A 20,081-nucleotide genomic window follows, 5' to 3' on the forward strand; every position below is an offset into this window, starting at 1 on the left:
ATTGTGTAAATATAAAATACATGAAGCTTACCCACCAAAGTCAAAGAAGAAAAAAAATTAGTCAATCCTCCAGTTTCTTTTAAAGTCCTGATTTGATGGGTGTTGTGTTATTGTAGCAGTCTCTATAGCTTCACAAGTAACTGTTTTTCATAAATCACGAAGATTAGATACTTTGTATTTCATTTTGTGCTCAAAAAGTTTTCATCTGTACCACCTTCAAATCCAAAAACATCAAGAATCTGTATATGAATCTCAACAATGGTGACGGTCAACAATATGTGTCATGTTGCAATGCATGCTGGGTACAAGTTTGGTAAAAGACCCTCCCATGTATCCCAGCATGCATTGCAACATGAATAAACAATGCAGTGGAATTGTCAGATTATTTTTATTTTATTCTTAATAATTGTTTTTATGCTTCCTTTTTTGTTGAGACTTTTTAATAGCTTGTTTTAAGATGTTCAGAGATGTATCTGAACATTTTGTTGATTATCACCATTGTTGAGATTCATATGCTGATTCATCATGTCTGTGGTCTTTAGAAAGAAACAGATGAAAACTTCTAGCACACAAAGTATGATAAAATGATTCAGCTAATATGATTTATACAACACATAAATGTAAAGCTGTAAGTAGGCCTAATATTAAAGTAACACAACATCCATCTATGCAACAAATAAACTTCAAAAGAGATTGACACACTAACAGATCCCCCTACTTTTTTTTTTTGTACTTTGTTGGCCAAGCTCAACATGTTTGATTTAAGTACAACAAAAACTATCAGCACAACATTAAACCTAGCATGTGACAGGTCAAGAGCCCAACCAAAGGAAACCCTGCTCTCATTGATGGTGATTTCACATGAAACAAAACATCTACACGTTTGTTTGTTAGTTCTCAATAAGAGCTTCTCTAGAAGTCTGACAGAAGTCAATCTGGTTAGTAATGAGTGAAGCTGGTCAATCTGTTTGTGGAGTTGTTGAATCAGATCTTGAGAGGTTTAATGTATTGTTTTATTTGAGTTGATTTCCTCTAAGGCTGTGGCTGAAGTCAGCTGTAGTTCTTGTGTTTCTCTTTCCATTGATGATTCAGCAGGTGTTCATCATTAATGATCAATCATCACATAATGATCTCATTAACTCCAACACTGTGTCAATGCTACTTGAACACTCTGTAGTGTGGAAACACATGAACACTGAGCAGTGCTTGTTTAACACTGGGAAATATTACATAAACCTTACCTGTTTCATTCACGTATCACTGATGCATATGAATCACATTAAGTTTATTAATTTGTTTATATTAAAACTATGTAATCCAAATACATGGAAAATTAGCATTTAATTGAATTACATAAAGTTAATTTTTAGACCGAATTATTTTTTTGAGTGTATGCTAGGTTTATTTGTCAGTGACTTTGAGTTTTAAAGCATCTATTACTTGATGAGATATTAATAGACAGTGGCTGCATCTGCAGGTAGCATACAGAGTTAGGAGGACAACAAAGCACATGTAAATCCAATGATGGAAGAAGAAAGCTACTGACAAAGCCAACATTATTGTCACTGCTGGGGAAGGAGCAGTGGCACACACACAAACACACACCTCATTCACTCTTCCCTTGAATTTAAAACTATTTAGTTCATATCAGGTACTTCCTCTGTGAGTGTGTCTTTTGTAGCAAATCTAATAGTTAGATGCAACACCATCTGACTGCAAAATACATATTACAAATATTTTATTAAGGAATATACATTTTAACATTACTTTTTGGAGGGCTCTTAAAAATGAGAAAATTCATGTATTAGGCTTATTGATGTGAATCAGGCCACATGAGTTGAAAATGGCTCAAATCACTTGCAATTACAAGCAATTCAAATCTAATTTTAATTCTTTCAGTCACTCTTTAAGGTAAAGCAGCTTATTTGCTTGCATTACCCTACTCTATAAAGTAAAGCCCATTAATCTCCTTTATTGTTTTACCCTCTTGTAGGATGTTTGGTGATATTATACATATTCATTGAAGTGATTTGCAGAGCTGCTGTTATCATCATGATGCAGCTAATCTGTTAAGATGTGTATGTGGTATTTCATTTTCAACTGTAGACATTTATTGGCTTTTTATTGGCAGAGATTAATCAACCCAGACCTCATCAAGACACACATAAAGCTTGTGATGTGCACTGCAAAAAAGTGCTTTTCTTACTCAGATTTTTTGTCTTGTTTACAGCCAAAATATCCAAAAATTCTTAAATCAAGTAGGATTTTCTAGACGAGTAAAAATTATATTCTAGTTTTCAGAGTCAGAATTAAGTGTGCTTTTGCTTGAAACAAGCAAAATAATCTGCCAATAGGGTAATAGATTTTTTGCTTATTATAGTAAAAAAACCTGGAATGTTTTTCTCAAACCTTCTTTTCAACAGAAGAAAAAAAGAAAAAAAGGATCTTGGATGACATGAGCGTGAGTAAATGATCAGAAAATTTTCATTCTGGAAGTGAACTTATTTAATGCAGCCTAAATCTCCTGTTTGAGTGTTAGATTCCTATTCGCTATATGGCCTAAAGACATTTATACACTGACATATAAAAAGCTTCTTTAAAAAAATTGTGAATTGACATTCGCAGTATACAAAGTAGGTCATTTTACGAATATGGAAATATATATATTTTTAGCTGCGTTACATAGAAAGCACATTTGCATAGAAACGGGAAGTTAATATAATTGTTGCCAGCTTATAATAACTTGTCTAACATGTTTCAAGCAACATTCGCTCATTGTGTGCTACTGATGAAATCCACTGCGAACAAGGTATGAGGGTTTTTACACATCATTTAATACAAAGCTTCTTCATTTTAAATGTGAGTTTCAATTTAAGGTATGTAAAGATGTGAAGAATAAAGGAATGTTATTTTGTAGATACAAAAACAAACTTTTCAGATGCTAAACTTCAATATTGAACACTGTTATTCATGAAGTGTCTGGATACACGTGATCTGATATAATCAAACTCTTTAACAGAGCCAAACCTACAGTAAACTTTTGTTGGATAATAAATGAATTAGAACAAATAAATGATTTGATTAAGAATAAATGACCTGCTGTTAACAATGAATATTATTATACTAAAATAGACTGACAGTGATTGTTACAGTACCATCCTGTATACTGTAGCTAATAACTGTTGTTAAATAATGTCATTTGTTTACTGTTGTGAAGATTGCAGTAGTGGTGAATGTCAGAATGACTTTTTCACTTCCTCTCATCTTTCTGCATTTGATTTCTGGTGAGTCACATTTATTACAGCAATAGCACACATAAAATATATTTTATGCTCAAACTGTCTTCTTAGGAGGTCTGATACTTTTTAGCCAATCAGAAATGCTCCCAGTCTGTCAATCACTTTGCGTGTTCACATCTGCTGACATTAGGTTGGCTCACTTGTCTTTAAAGGATGGGGCTTAAGAAAGAGGAAGTGTGGTTGAACTGGTGAAATGTAGAAATTAAATGATGGTTATATCAACTTGAGTTCTGTTTTGGATTTAGTTGTAATTCGTATTTTGCTCTGCATGTTGATGCTTCTTGTTCTACATTATCATGTTAATCTGTGCTTTTTTGTAAAACCTTTCATACTCATCTGCTAAACTTTTACGACAGTACTCGATTCACAACAACTGATTTAATTACGTTGCTTGCAAAAACTCAAGCATGACCATATCTCTGCTATATGTTTTGTGTTGCAGGGGTTTTTGGAGAAGAGTGGAATGTGATTTATAAAACTGAATCAATATGTGCTCTTAAAGGATCCACAGTAAATATGTCATGCTCATATATATACCCTCAGCATCTTGAAATGAAAAAAACATTCTGGATAAAGAGAGGGGATCCAGATATCAAAAGTTTAAAAGCATATCCAGAGTATAAAGACAGGGTTGAATATATTGAAGACAGACAAAACAAAACTGCCATCCTCAGACTGTACAACGTCACTGAAAATGACGAGAGAGAATATTGTTTTAGATTAATAACTAAAATAGAAAAAGAAAGATGGATTGGTGTACCAGGAATTCAACTTTATGTTTCTGGTAATCCACTTCATTTCTATTAATAATTTAATTTCTTTGACATCGTTATAATGTTGTGTTTTCTCTTTCAGCTCTTCAGGTAAAAGCACCACAGCTGGTGGTAGAGAAAGAAACATTCAATCTGAGCTGTGAAACGACATGCAGTCTGACAGACGGATTCATCTGGTACAAAAATGGACAGGCTTTAAACATCCACAACCAAACTCTCCAGCTTCAGTCAGAGCGCAGTGATTCTGGCAGATACAGCTGCGCCGTCAGAGGACATGAACATCTGCCCTCTCCTGCTGTCAACATCACTGTCATGTGTGAGTAGATACTTTTTTCACTAAGAATAATGAAATCTAATATCAAACAACTGAGGAAAAATACAGTTACACATAAGTCTTCGACCAGACTATCAATCAGAAAATCTCTTCAAGTGAAGGGATTTTGCACATGAGCTAAACTCCACCAATTCAATTCAATTCAATTCAGAAAGCTTTATTGGCATGACAAAAAAGTACATTTTGTATTGCCAAAGCATCACAACAACATAGAAAATGATTTAGAACATTTAGTACACAAAATTATAATAATAGTTCAATTAAATAAAAAGATAGTATTATATTATCTTGGCTAGTAGTTATTGCAAAAATAATAATACAGATAACATAAAGCAATAATAATAGTGCAAACAAAGATTAATAAATAAAATAAGAAGGATTATATTGCAGAAATCATATATATATAAAAATGGCAAAGAAAAATAAATAAAAATAAAACAACACTGAACTTGAACATTATATATGTGCGTAGGTGTGATGGGGTGTGTTAGGCTGTGAGTGAGTGTGTGTTTATTGGGTGTTTGCTGCTCTGCTCGTCCCTCAGGATGTGGAGAGATGTTACAAATCTTGCTGCTAAATTGGAGCATTTGGCTTCTTCGCCAAGGATGAATCTGAGTTTTTGGGTTGGGTTACAGGTGTTAAATTGGGGAAATATTTTATTAATTTTGGGGTAGTATTGGTCTCTGATGTGTTCATATTTTGGGCATTCTGTGAGGAAGTGCAGTTCGGTCTCCGGCACTCCCAGAATGCAGTGCGTGCAGAGTCTGTCCTCCCGGGAGAGCCAGGTCTGTCTGCGCCGGCCCATCTCGATGGCCAGGCTGTGTTCACTGAGTCTGTACATCGTCAGGGTTTTCCTGAGCTTCACATCACTCACTGTGCTCAGGTAGTTGGCAACAGTGTACTCTCGATTTAGTGCCGAATAACATTCCAGTTTGTGTTGGTTTTGAATGGTGTTGGTCCAATGGGTGATGTACTTGTCTTGTTCTGTGTTGATAATTTGAGCAGGCCGAATGTGTGTGAGTGTGTGTGTGTGCTGAGGCGAGCTGATCTCTGCAGGAGAGAGCTTAGTCAGTCTCAGCACCAGCTGGCACAGGGGACTCCTCGCTACGCTCAGCTCTTGGTGTGTGAGGGCTCTGTAATGGTGTGTGTTGGGGTCGCTTGTTTTCAGGTGTTTCCAGAATTTGATGGCTCTTTTTTGGATGTTTAGGAGGAGAGGGTATTGGCCTAATTCTGCCCTGCATCCGTTGTTTGGTGTTTTTCTTTGAACTTTGAGTATTCTTTTACAGAAATCTAATTGTAGAGTTTCAATCGGATGTTTTTCCCAATTTAAAAAATCTAATTTTATAGAAGGACCCCACACTTCACTGCCATATAGAACAATTGGTTCAATTATTGATTTGAAAAGTTTGAGCCAAATTTGGATTGGGATGTCAATTTTGATCGATCGTTTTATGGCATAGAAAGCCCTTTGAGCTTTCTCTTTGAGTTCATTCACAGCCAAAGTAAAGTTACCAGTTGGAGTTATTTTCAGGCCGAGGTAAGTGTATGCTTTTGTGCTCTCAATGGTTCTGTGTGAGAGTGTGAATGTGTGTGTTGGTCCCTGAGATCTGGAGCGTTTCTGGAACATCATAACTCTAGTTTTCTGGAGGTTGACGGTCAGGGCCCAGGACTGACAGTAATCCTCCAGCAGATCCAGGCTGTCCTGAAGCCCCTCTTTAGTGGGCGACAGGAGGACCAGGTCGTCTGCGTAGAGAAGGCATTTGATCTCTGTGTCGTGGAGAGTGAGACCTTGAAAGGGAGCATGTTCTAACGTGTCGGCTTGTTACTGCCACATTTTCGTTTCTATTCATTTTCTGTATTAGTATTGTTACCGTTGAGTGCCACCGGGGGGCGCTGTAGCATGGGAGTGAGCTTTGTATGCAGAGTAGAGGTTAATTTCCTCAGAAGAAGCGATCTCTAGAAGAAAGAAAAAGTAAAGATGCATGACTAAAGCGTGGTCACTAAGCTAAGTCTAAGAGGAATAAGATAAACAAAAAGAAGAAGAAGACTTAAACTAATTCCTTTCTCGGTACTCAGCCAACGAGGTATTGTTTTGTATGTTGTATTTGTCAAAATAGTTTCATCTGTCAGATTTCTTTCTTTAAGCTAATTATTGTTTGTTCTGTGCCTTTAGTTTTCACGGTGTGTTTATGATCCTGACCAAGCTGGATTCAATAAATCCATCAGTTGAGAAAGCCACTTGTGTCTGTTGGTACCTGGAGGAATTATAGTGAAAACTCGGACTGTTCTGCGCGCTTGTGGAGGTGAGGCGGCATGATCAATGGAGCAGCAGTCTTGCCACAGCGTGATCGGCACATGCTCAGGGGGGGGAGCGCGCACGGGATCAGAGCACACGATTTAAAGAGCAACACTTTAAGATAATGTCTTAAGAAGTGCGGACACTCATAAGTTAAGGGTTTGTCTAAACAAGGAAAACAAAGCACAAGTTTAAAGCTGATTAATCAATCAGTGATTGAAAGAAATGTTTTGCTATTCCTAATTTTCGTTCATTAAGACACAGTGTAAGTTCTAAAGCACCTAAGTTTAAGCATCAGTACAATTGTTTTAGTATTGGGCTATTTGTAACAGTTTAAATGTGAATAACTCTTATTTGAAAACGTTTTGGGTATATTTAAGTTAAGAGAGTAATTTAGGTTACATTCATATTACTGCATTAAGATTCAGTGTTACATTTTTATTTTATTCTGCCTTTATATTTCAACTGCCATAAGAATATAGGGGTGACAAGTGACAAGACGTTAAAATGACTGATCCAAATGCACCACTAATTACTGCAGACCCTCAGATACAGTCTGAAGAAACCCAATGTACTGATCTTAGTGAACAGCAAGAATCAGTACAACTTAGGAGAAGTCAGAGAGTTAAAACACTCACAGAAAAGGGAAGAGAAATGCAGGATGAGAGGATTAAAGGACTCCAGCAAAGATTTAACTACAACTATGAAAAGTGGAGAACACGTGCAAAAGCATCCAAGCTACCACTCTCTCAAACAGGACCCTTGAATAAAGACATACTTGAAGATATTATTGGGGATGTTAGAGGTCTTTGTGCAGATGTCACAAGGGTTTATGAAGAGTTACGTAAGCTTACCCCACCGGATCAAGAAACACGTCGCAGAGTAGATCTGTGTATGGAGATCTCAGGTTTTCTTGTGAATAAAGCAACCTGCCGATTGGATGGAAAAGAAGAACAAGACTGGCCTGAAGCAGGCTCCCTCTTTCAAGCTGCAAGCAGTAAGTCAAGCTCCTTCAACACCACTAAGAACTCATCCAAGCATTCACATAGATCCTCTGTAAAACATCAAGAAGCTGCAGCAGAAGCAGCAACGAGTCAAGCTGTTCTCAAAATATTAGAAGAACAAGAAATGGAACAGCAAGAGATAGAAAGACTAGAAGCTGAAGTCAGGAAAAAAGCAGTAGAACAAGAAACATTGATTAGACAAAAGCGCTTAGAAAGAGAGGCAGAAGAAATTAGACTAAGAATGCAGAGAGAAGCAGATGAAGCAAAGTTTAAAGCTCAACAAGAAGAAGAGTATGCAGCTCTGCAGAGAACACTTGATGAAAAGAAAAGAAAGGTACTGCACCTGGAAAAGGTCAAAGATCTTAAGGCAGCACAAGCAAGGATGCAGGTTTATGACCAAATGAGTGTAGCAGAAGCACAAAAGATCGATGTAACAAAGATTAACACAGAAATTAAAGACGTTGAACATGTAAGCTTCCCATCTCTGCTTGAACAAGTCTTACCCCAAGCTGCAGCCACTCCTATAAGTGATGGTACATCAGATCTTGTTAAAGTGCTAGCAAGTGCACTAAGTGCTAGTCGTATCCCTGTTCCGGAACCTACTGTGTTTTCTGGGGATCCCTTATGTTACAGTGACTGGAAACTGTCATTTCAAACGCTGATAGACCAAAAAAATATCCCGGATAAGGAGAAAATATTCTACCTTCGGAGATATGTGAGTGGACCTGCTAAGAGAGCGATTGAAGGATACTTCCTGCTTGGAATTGAATCCGCATATGCTGCTGCATGGAAGATTCTGGATGAAAGATATGGAAATCCATTTACAATCGCAAAAGCTTTTAGGGACAAACTGCATGCATGGCCCAAAATGACCTCAAGAGACAGTTTCGAACTAAGAGACTTTGCAGATTTCTTGCGCAGTTGTGAAGCTGCAACTTCTCACATCAAGTCGTTGGAGATCTTGAATGACTGCAATGAGAACCGAAAGATTCTTTCCAAACTTCCAGACTGGCTTGCTGCTAGTTGGAACCGCAAGGTTATTGAAATCGAAGAACAAACAAATCAGTTTCCCACTTTCAGCCAGTTTGTAGAGTTTCTAACGAGAGAAGCCAAGATTGCCTGTAATCCCGTTACATCTTTACAGTCCTTAAAACAATGTGAGCCTATCAAATCAGACAAACCGAAACTTACAAAACAGAAAGAAATTGGAGTTAAAACACTGATGACGACTTCACAAGAAAGGATACAACTGGTATGTGTATTCTGTAAGAAACCCAAGCACAGTTTAAACAAATGCAGAAGTTTTCTGGAAAAGGCTGTGTCAGACAGAGTCAGCTTTATTAAGTCAGAAAGGCTATGTTTTGGTTGTCTCAATCCAGGCCATCATTCGAAGAGCTGTACCAATCGCAATATTTGTGAAAGGTGCAGTAAAGGGCATCCTACCTGTCTTCATGAAGATAGAGTTAAAGACAAAGAAGAACAAAGGCAACCACTAGCTAAGCCAAATCCAAGTAACGAAAGGTCAAGTCAAAGTGACCAAGCTCAAGAACAAGTTATAGCCATGGCTATGACTAACCGAGTCGCGAGTCAAGAAAATAACACACAGACAGCTGCAATCATTCCTGTGTGGCTTTCATCTTCTACAAAACCCAAAGAAGTTCTTGTATATGCTTTACTGGATTCGCAAAGCGATACAACCTTTGTTCTCAGTGAAGTTGCAAAGTTGCTAGAGACAAACCAAGAACCTGTCAAACTAGAACTGTCTACTATGTCTTCCCAGACTACAGTTGTTCAGTCTGGCAGACTTCAAGATCTTCAAGTTCGCGGCCTTAACTCAAGTAAAATAATCACTTTACCTCCTACATACACACGAGAATTCATTCCAGCCAACAAAGCTCACATTCCAACTAATGTGACAGCTAAAGCTTGGCCACATTTGGAACACCTTCAACCAGAAATTGCACCTTTGCAAGATTGCGAAGTAGGATTGTTGATCGGATACAACTGCTCACAAGCTCTTCTCCCGAGAGAGATTGTGTCAGGCAAGGAAGGCGAGCCATACGCTCAGCGCACCGATCTTGGTTGGAGTATAGTTGGGCAAACCAATCCCTGCCTGAACTATGGAGATGCGATTGGAATTAGTCATCGCATTATTGTAAAGAAGGTCATCCCAGAGCTTAAGCCCTCTCTAAAGCTTCAGAATAAAGTCCACTATGTCAATAGGACAACAGTTAAGGACATCACCCCTTCGGACATTATCAAAGCACTTGAAGGAGACTTCTCTGAAAGAGCCATTGATGGCAACCCTGTGTCACAAGAAGATTTAAAGTTTCTCACAAAACTCAAAGAAAACATCACACAGAATCAGAGCGGCCACTATGAGATGCCATTACCGTTTCGTGACAAAAGACCCACATTACCAGACAATAGAATATGTGCAATGCATCGCCTAAAGTGTCTGGAAAGGAGATTAAAGAAAGACGAATCATACTACAATGATTATACAAACTTTATGGATGACATCATCTCAAGAGGAGATGCTGAAAGAGTCCCTGACGAAGAGCTGAATAACACTCCTGCATGGTATATCCCACATCATGGGGTCTATCACCCACACAAACCCGGAAGAATCAGAGTAGTATTTGATGCCTCGGCCAAGTACCAGGACACTTCTCTCAACAACCATCTCTTAACCGGTCCTGACCTGACAAACGTATTGGTTGGTGTTCTTTGTCGTTTCCGCAGAAGTTCTGTCGCATTCATGTGTGATATAGAGCGGATGTTTCACCAGTTCCATGTCGCAAAGGAAGACCAGGATTATTTAAGGTTTCTTTGGTGGGAGAAGGGAGATTTAGAAGCTTCGCCATCAGTTTACCGTATGAAGGTCCATCTTTTTGGAGCAGCGTCTTCTCCAGGCTGTGCCAATTTTGGCCTAAAACACCTTGCGGCCCAAGGACAAGGTCAATTCCAAGAAAATGCCATACATTTCATACAGAGAAACTTTTATGTTGATGATGGCTTGGCAAGCGTTCCAACTGAAAGTGAAGCCATTCAGCTTATCAAAGACTCAAGAGAGCTCTGTTCCAAAGGAAAGTTAAGACTCCACAAATTTGTGTGTAATAGTGAGAGAGTTATGTCCACTATTCCAGAACAAGAGTGTGCCACAGTGAAAGACCTTGACATGTCTCTAAGTTTACCACGCATTGAAAGAGCTCTCGGAGTAGAATGGTGCGTCACTTCAGACACTTTCAAATTCAGAGTTCAAGTCAAGTTGAACCCCCTTACAAGAAGAGGTGTACTTTCTACTGTTGCCTCCATTTACGATCCTCTGGGGTTTATTGCACCGTTCGTCCTCTTGGGAAAGCAGATTCTCCAGCAAATGTGCAAGGATAAGGTTGAGTGGGACCACGAGCTTCCAGAGCACTTAAAACCCCAGTGGGAATCCTGGATTAAAGACCTTCCAAGTTTAGCCAACATGCAGATTCAAAGATGTTTCATTCCTACAGATTTTGGTCAGGTTGAAAGCTACGAGCTTCATCACTTCGCAGACGCCAGTGTCAATGGATATGGTGCTTGTACTTACCTGCGAATCATTAACCAGTCAGATCAAGTCCATTGTTGCTTGGTAATGGCCAAGTCAAGAGTCACACCTACTAGTGTCACAACTATCCCCCGACTCGAACTCTCAGCAGCAGTTGTTGCAGTTAGAGTCAGTGATCTACTCAGGGCAGAGCTTGAAATCCCAGACATTGCAGAGTTTTTCTGGACAGACTCCACCGTTGTTCTCGGCTACATAAATAATGATGCCAAAAGGTTTCAAGTGTTCGTAGCGAATCGCATACAAAGGATCAAGTCAAGCACAAAGCCAGAACAATGGGCGTATGTCGCATCAGAACAGAACCCTGCAGATTACGTGTCTCGAGGCTTAACCGCAGAACAACTGAAGTCCTCTGAATGGTTTGAGGGGCCAGCATTTCTCTGGGAGAAGAACATTCCTGATAGAGATGTCAAGGTGGGAGAGATCAGGGAAAATGATCCAGAACTTCGTAAAGCTTCTGTGTATACCATCAATGCAAAGGAAGAGCGAACTATTTTCTGCAGATTTGAGAAGTTCTCAGAATGGTCCAGATTGATAAGAGCACTTGCAATCTTGAGAAGAAAGGTCAGGGAACACAAGGGTGATATACAAAGGACCAAAGAAAGTACAACTTTGGAAGAGAGAAAACAAACAGAACTGTTTGTCATCAAACTTGTCCAAGAGAAAGCTTTCGCAGAAGAGATAAAGAGTCTAAAATCAAAGAAAACAGTTTCCAAGATCACAGATCATAAACTGTACAAACTAAGTCCGTTTCTGGACGACGAAGGAATCCTCAGAGTGGGTGGACGTTTGGGTCAAGCTGTGCTACACCCGCATGTGAAACATCCAGCCATACTTCCCAAGGAAAGTCATATTTCAACTTTGCTGATCAGACATTTTCACTCGAAGGTTCAACATCAAGGTCGTGGAATGACGATGAATGAGTTGCGTGCAAACGGTTGGTGGATTCTTGGGAGCAGCCGTGCAGTTTCATCATACATCTTCAAATGTGTCAGATGTCGCAAATACAGAAGGAAAACAGAGAATCAAAGTATGGGAGATTTGCCAGTAGACCGAACAGAGCCTTCCCCGCCTTTTACTTATGTCGGAATGGATTGCTTTGGACCAATATACGTCAAAGATGGACGAAATGAGCTCAAGAGATATGGACTCATACTAACCTGTCTATGTTCACGAGCCATACATATTGAAGTAGTAGACGACCTGAGTACAGACGCATTCCTAAATGCTTTGCGAGCATTTATTGCAATAAGAGGAAATGTGCGTCAGCTGAGATGTGACAGAGGAACCAATTTCATTGGTGCACAGAGAGAACTCGCAGATCTCATGAAAGAAATGAATCAAGAGAAAGTAAAGGCACTTGGATGTGAATTTCTCATGATTCCCCCTTCAGCAAGCCATATGGGTGGAGTATGGGAAAGACAGATCAGGACCATCCGTAGTGTTCTTTCAGCCATCCTTGACCAGTCAGCAAAGAGACTCGACAGTACATCCTTGAGAACCTTGTTGTACGAGGTTATGGCGATTGTCAACAGTAGGCCGCTTTCTGTCGAGCATTTAAGTGATCCAACAGGTCCTGAGCCATTAACGCCCAACCACATTCTCACTATGAAGTCAACCATTGTTCAACCTCCTCCAGGAAGGTTTATGAAAGAAGATTTGTATCTTCAAAAAAGATGGAGAAGAGTACAATATTTAGCCAATGAGTTTTGGATCCGTTGGAGGAAAGAATATTTGCTCAACTTGCAACCAAGACAGAAGTGGAATGTGCACAGAAGGAATCTGAAGATAAATGATGTAGTGCTTCTACAAGATGACATGGCACCACGTAATGAATGGAAGCTGGCCAAAGTCACTGATGTCTATCCAGGAACTGATAACAAAGTGAGAAAGGTTCGACTTTTGGTTAGTGAAAGGACATATGACAAAAACAGTAAACTTGTGACTAAAACAGTCTCATTAGAATGACCTATTCATAAGGTTGTTGTTTTGTTAGAAGCAGACTAAGGGTTTATTTTCATGTTCAGTTTGTCAGTCTGAATGTACGTCATAGAAATCCCACAGCAAGAGTTGTGAGATTGGTGGGAGTGTTACTGCCACATTTTCGTTTCTATTCATTTTCTGTATTAGTATTGTTACCGTTGAGTGCCACCGGGGGGCGCTGTAGCATGGGAGTGAGCTTTGTATGCAGAGTAGAGGTTAATTTCCTCAGAAGAAGCGATCTCTAGAAGAAAGAAAAAGTAAAGATGCATGACTAAAGCGTGGTCACTAAGCTAAGTCTAAGAGGAATAAGATAAACAAAAAGAAGAAGAAGACTTAAACTAATTCCTTTCTCGGTACTCAGCCAACGAGGTATTGTTTTGTATGTTGTATTTGTCAAAATAGTTTCATCTGTCAGATTTATTTCTTTAAGCTAATTATTGTTTGTTCTGTGCCTTTAGTTTTCACGGTGTGTTTATGATCCTGACCAAGCTGGATTCAATAAATCCATCAGTTGAGAAAGCCACTTGTGTCTGTTGGTACCTGGAGGAATTATAGGCTAATTGGTTGATGTAGATGTTGAAGAGGGTGGGGCTTAAACTGCATCCCTGTCTCACTCCGCGCCCCTGGGGGAAAAATTGGGTTCTTTGGTTTCCAATTTTAACAGCGCATTGGCTGGCTGTGTACATCGATTTGATCAAATCATAGAATTTCCCCCCTACTCCACTGACGATAAGCTTTAGGTATAATCCTTCATGCCAGATTGAATCAAATGCTTTTTTGAAATCAATGAAACAAGCAAAAATTTGTTCTTTGTTTTGATGTACATATTTGTCAATTAGTGTTTGTAATGTAAAGATGTGATCGGATGTGCGACATTTTGGAAGAAAGCCAATTTGGGATTTACTCAAGGCATTGTGCTTCATAAGGAAGTGTAAAAGTCTGGCATTTAAGATGCTGCAGAGAACCTTCCCCAGGTTACTGTTCACACAGATGCCTCGGTAATTGTTTGGGTCTAGTTTGTCTCTGCTCTTGTGGATGGGGCTGATGAGGCCCTTGTTCCAGATCTCAGGGAAGAACCCTACACACAGAACATCATTGAATAGTTTGAGCATGGCCAGTCTGAAGCTTTTGTCTGTGTGTTTCAGCATCTCGTTCAGGATCCTGTCTACACCACAGGCTTTCTTGGACTCAAGGACTCCTAATTTTTCTTCCAATTCGGTCATTTTTATGGGGAAATCTAAAGGGTTTTGATTTGCTTTAATTGATCTTTCCAAATTGTCTAGTTTATTAATTATTTCATTTTGATTATAATTTAGAATTTGTTGGGCTGTATAATTCTTGGAAGTGGTTCTTCCACTTCTCCCCGTCTTGGATTGCCAGAACTTCTTGATTTGGTTTATATAACAATTTCCATTTATCCCAAAATTTGTGTGAGTTTATAGATTTTTCAATTTCTTCAAACTGGTTTTGCAAAAACTGTGCTTTTTTCCGCCGGAGTGTGGCTTTGTATTGTTTTAGTGCCTCACAATAGAGAAGGCGGAGGTCCGGATTATCTGGTTGTCTGTGTTTTTGATTTGATAAATTTCTGAGTTTTTTTCTCAGAGTCTTACAGTCCAAATCAAACCATTTGTTAGTATCTAAATATTTTTTCTTCTTTGGTTTAACAATTGCCAAATTACTTTTTTGTGCTGTTTTGTAGAATATGTTGTTTAGGTCTTGTACTTCCTGATTGATGCCGAATTGGTTTTTAGGGTATTCCTGTATTTGGAATGAATGTATGAGGGATTGTATTTCTGGGGATTCGACAGCAGTGCTGTAATTACTGGCACTGGTTTCTGTCCATTTGAAAGACATTATTTTGCTCATTTGATATGGGGTCCTAATTGGTTTGGGTGATGTTTCAGATTGCTTTATATAGAGGATGATTTGGCTGTGGTCTGAGAAAGGTTTCAGGGGTTTGACTGTGAATGCTCTCAGAGAGGAAAGGTCGAGATCTGTGATGGTATAGTCTACAGTGCTGTTCCCCAGAGCTGAGCTGTAGGTGTATCGGCCGAGCGAGTCTCCTCGCAGTCTCCCGTTGACGATGTACAGAGCCAGTCCTCGGCAGAGCTGCAGCAGCTGCCGTCCGTGAGCGTTCACGGTTTCATCACAGTTTAGTCTGCTGGGGTGAGAAGGGTACAGGTCGTTATTGCCTGTGATGAATCTGCTACCGTGCGATTCAATGAAATCTAATTCTACTCCTGTTCTGGCGTTTAAGTCACCCATAAGCAGCACATTTCCCTGGGCCTGGAAATGGCTGATTTCTCTTTCCATGTTTTGGAAAGTTTCCTCTTGGAAATACGGAGACTCGAGGGGTGGAATGTAGATTGCACAGAGGAAAACAGGCTTAGATGCTGATATCATTCCTTTTTGTATTTTTAGCCACAAGTGATGTTGTTCTTTTTTAATTAATTCTATGGACAGTTCAGATTTAATCCATATTATCATCCCTCCCGAGTCTCTCCCTTGTGTGACTGATGCGAGTTTGACTGATGGTAATATAATCTCTCTGTATCCTGAGGGACAGCCAGTGTACGAATCTCCTCTACACCAGGTTTCCTGTAAGATGATGACATCTATGTCTTGTAATTCTTTCATAAAATCAGAATTTCTACTTTTTAGGCCAAAGACTGAGGAGTTTAGACCTTGAATATTCCATGTAGAAAAACTAAGTGATTTCATCGTAAACTTTTAAAATGATGTGTATGGTTTGTTTGCTATTCTGAGAAAAGAGAAATGATGCAAAATTACTATAGATTAAAATTTAAAGGTAGGAACTCAAAACATCAACAATTCCATATTAAATGTACATGAATACCACAGAATAAGGTAGTTTTTTTTTTTTTTTTACCACTGTCTACTGTTTGTTAGTAGGTGGGAGCAGATGATACTCAGCATGTGTTGGATGTCGTGGAGTCCAGCGTTAGGGTGGTCTGCTCCTCCGCTGACAGCTTGGGCGTAGCTCGGTCTGCCTGGATGGTCCGGGCTCTGCTGTGGATGGGCTTCAGCTGCTGGAGCTGTGGGGCTGTTGTAGAACAGTCTCTGTCTGTAGCGATCCTGTCCTGGTGCTGGAGCTCCGGGCGGTGCTCTGAGTGCTGGAGCTCTGGGTGCTGGTGCTCTGGGTGCTGGTGCTCTGGGTGCTGGTGCTCTGGGTGCTGGAGCTCTGGGTGCTGGTGCTCTGGGTGCTGGTGCTTCGGGTGGTGCTCCGGTCGGGGCTCTAGATGAGCTGTGGGCTGGGATGTAGTATGCTGGAGTGTGTCTCTGTGGATTGGCTGGGTTAGGGCTGGTTCTGCTCCACCTGGGGCTGGTCTGGTTGGTCCTGTTTAGAGTGACATCTTTGAGTCTCTTTGCAAGGATATATACCAGGTTCTTATTAAGGTGGACGTGGTCGTATAGACATTCAGTGTCCAGGTCTGGATGGTGGGCCAAGTGGACGTTGGGCAGGAGGGCACAATGTCTAGAGATGTTGGAGTTTATTTTATTAATTGTTTTGGGGTGGAAATCTGTCCTCTGAAGTAAAGTGGACAAGATGATTTTGGAGTTGGGGAAGGTTTCTCTAGCTTTATCCACGACGGCTTTGAGGGAGTCCGACACTCGGTCCTGCTGGCTCCGCAGGTCGTTGGTGCCCGTGTGGATAATGATGTGGCTAGCTGGGACTCTGTCAGGAGCTCCAGGGCTTTGTCAGTGTTGGGACACCAGAGTTTAACAGCTCTGTGCTGGGGGGAAAGTTTCTTTACATCGATGAATTTGCCGTTTGAATCGATGAGTAGAGCTATTTCGGGTTCCTCTGTGCTGGCTGGTGCTGGGCTGCTGTGAGACGAGGGCTGATGCTGCTGTGCTGAGGAGCCTGACAGGGGGTGCTTTAGCTTTTTAGCATTTTTAGCTTATAAAAATATAAAAAGATCAATTTTATGGCCTTATATTTGGAAAAAGTAAGCAAACAAGTCCAAAAAAAGGTTTCCAGTGCAATTTTAGTTGTACTCACTGCTTCTCCCTCTGTGGATAGGTGGTTCTTTTCCTGTTTTAAACTTTCCCTCCAATTTTCCAGCAGGCCTGTTGCCAGAAGTCTGATCTTCTAATCCTCTGCGTTGGTTATTTGTGTTTAAAAAATAAAGATACTATATTTTCTGAGTTCTTTTCATCAAATTTCACGTCTGTATGTGGTATTCTTCTAGATTTTGTAGATTTTTGGTCTATTTCTATTCTCAAAATAGCAAACAAAGAAGAAAATCTAAGAGCTCATGCAGATCATGGCTTCTCAGAAGACAGACACCATCTGTCTACAAAGCGAATTACTCACCTTTAATTCAAGATGTGATTATAAACTCTGTTGTTTAGTGGTTGAAATGCAATTGTTTGCAAAAAGAAACAAATTATTACACTAATTATTTAGCAATTGGCCCTTGTCTCCACAATTAAAACACAGACTTACTGCAGTAGGCTGGTCTCTGCATACTGACAGATATATCTCCCCATACTTTGGTCCTCATATACTCAGTCAACTTTATGTGATTTTCCACTGACTGTCCTTCATCAATTTTATTAATAATATATGAGAAAATCAGCCTGCAGTCACCTTCCTTGAAAGATGAAATGACATGAAAGGTGAACGTTATTTCATTTCATTTATATAAGATTTTTAAGCTCTGCATGGATCTTGAGATGATGGGACATAGTGATCCTCTGGAAAATTGTTGGCAAATTGTGAGACAAAAAAAAAAAAAAAGTCATGCTGATTTACTTCTAGATCCCCCAGAAAACACCTCAGTGTCCGTCAGTCCATCTGGTGAAATAGTGGAGGGTGATCCAGTGACTCTGATCTGCAGCAGTGATTCAAACCCTCCTGCTCTGAACTTCAGCTGGTTTAAGGAGAATCAAACCTCAGCTGTTGGATCTGGACAGAGTTTCAGCATCTCCAGCTTTAACTCCAGTCACAGTGGACTCTACTATTGTGAGGCTCAGAATGAATATGGATCTGAGAGATCAGCATCTGTTTCAGTCACTGTTAAAGGTATTCACTATAAACACACACTCCTGTGCTGACCATGTTTAAATGCATAAAGGTTGGAGTCGATGCACTCCCTAAATACATTTATCATCCCTTTGTTTATATTCTATAATAATAATAATAAAAAAATCTTGTCATTGCCTTTCCTTTCAGGTGTTTGGAATGTCTTGTATATCATTGCTGTCTGTGTCACTGCTGCAGTTATAGCTGGATTTGGGCTTTTGTTTCTCATCATCATCATTGTGCACAAAAGGTCAGCGAGTGGAATATAAGATGTTTAAAAATATGCAAGTTTTACATATTCAGAAACTTGACCGGTTCTGTAATTTTACTAAATCACAAATGAGGAATTTCTAAACAGTGGCATTGTTTATCTATAAATGTTATTATTTTAGCAGTGCACCTTCTGCAGCCATTTGTAAAGCCTTTTACAAATGTAACAACTCTTATATATACACTTGTCCTTATATATTCAACAACAGGAATAAGAGAAGAAATAATGAGTCTGAGGACACTGAGCAAAAAAAGGTGGGTAAGTCATATAAGATATTATATAAAGATAATCTTGCATCTTTTCTTCAACCTTAATACACAAACCAATGCAATGCATGAATCAAAATATGGGTAAGATACCTGTAAACAAATCTAATCAATATGGAAAATTCCTTCACGTTAACTGTACATTGGCCACATTTTTACAGGCTGGAGTGCAGCTGAAGTTTGTATCATAGAATTTATAGATTTGATGTGACTGGACTGATATTTTTCAGCCCTTTCTAACAGATTTACCCTTGTGAGATATCAACAGCTCATGAAATGCCACAAAAGCTTCCTTTAATAATTACTTGATTTTGTTTTTATACATGTATCTGAATAAGGAAAGTATATATATTATATAGTATATATTTCATGAAATTACATTATTTAAATGAATTTCTGTAGGTAGCATGTTGATTATACACTTATAAATAATAATACAACAGTATTACAGCTGTGCAGAACTGAATGTTCATGGGTTGCATTAAAACAACAAAAGAAGTACCAATTTATGCCATAATGATTTTGTTGCAGACATCTGCAGGAAAAGCCTCTGAATCCAGAAATGCTGAAAATCATTATGTCCAGGATGGCGGAGATACAGACACAAAGAAACCAGCAGAGGAGGAGATCGAGTATGCCAGCATTACAATTCACCAGCTTGCTCCTAAAGCCAAGTGAGACAACATTATTTATTCTGTCTTAGCAAGTCAATTTTATTTGCAAAGTGCTTTTTATTGAAAAACATGTCAAAGAAGTATATAATAAACCAACAGATGACATTATTTTTATATGAAACGAGTCCACGACATGCATTAAAGGCCAGTCCTTGCACATCACCTTTAAAAGTCTGTTTAGCTTCATCAGGTTTCATGCTCTGTGATGATCTCTCATCTATGTATTTGTCATTTTTGCAGACCTGCTGCAAGCCAAGAGGATATATCTGTGATTTATAGCAGCATCAGATGATCTGGACTTATATACTGTAGATCCACACCATAAGAAGAACTTTTCTTGCTTTAGTATTTTTCATTTAAACGATTTTTGAGTGTTCATTTTTAATAAGCATCTGCAGCTCCATCTTAGTTAAAACTCTGATGCATTACATCTCTTGTAAGCCGAAATGAAACAAGCAAACACAGTGTGGTTTATGTAGTGTGACACATTTGTGATCTCTCTCTGTCTCTCTTTATAATGGCATTAATAGGTT

At 39.2% G+C, this 20,081-nt stretch overlaps 1 protein-coding gene across 1 annotated transcript; it reads left to right on the forward strand.

The window, feature by feature from the left end:
• The first annotated feature begins 3,851 nt into the window (after positions 1-3,851).
• LOC141336313 (pregnancy-specific beta-1-glycoprotein 8-like) lies at positions 3,852-19,552 on the forward strand. Its single transcript, XM_073841883.1, has 4 exons — positions 3,852-4,083; positions 4,155-4,388; positions 18,074-18,337; positions 19,416-19,552. The coding sequence occupies exons 1-4, from the start codon at positions 3,852-3,854 to the stop codon at positions 19,550-19,552; spliced, it is 867 nt and encodes a 288-aa protein (XP_073697984.1).
• The last annotated feature ends 529 nt before the right edge of the window (positions 19,553-20,081 follow it).

This window comes from Garra rufa, chromosome 6, assembly GCF_049309525.1.
Source record: "Garra rufa chromosome 6, GarRuf1.0, whole genome shotgun sequence".
Classification (NCBI taxonomy): domain Eukaryota; kingdom Metazoa; phylum Chordata; class Actinopteri; order Cypriniformes; family Cyprinidae; genus Garra; species Garra rufa.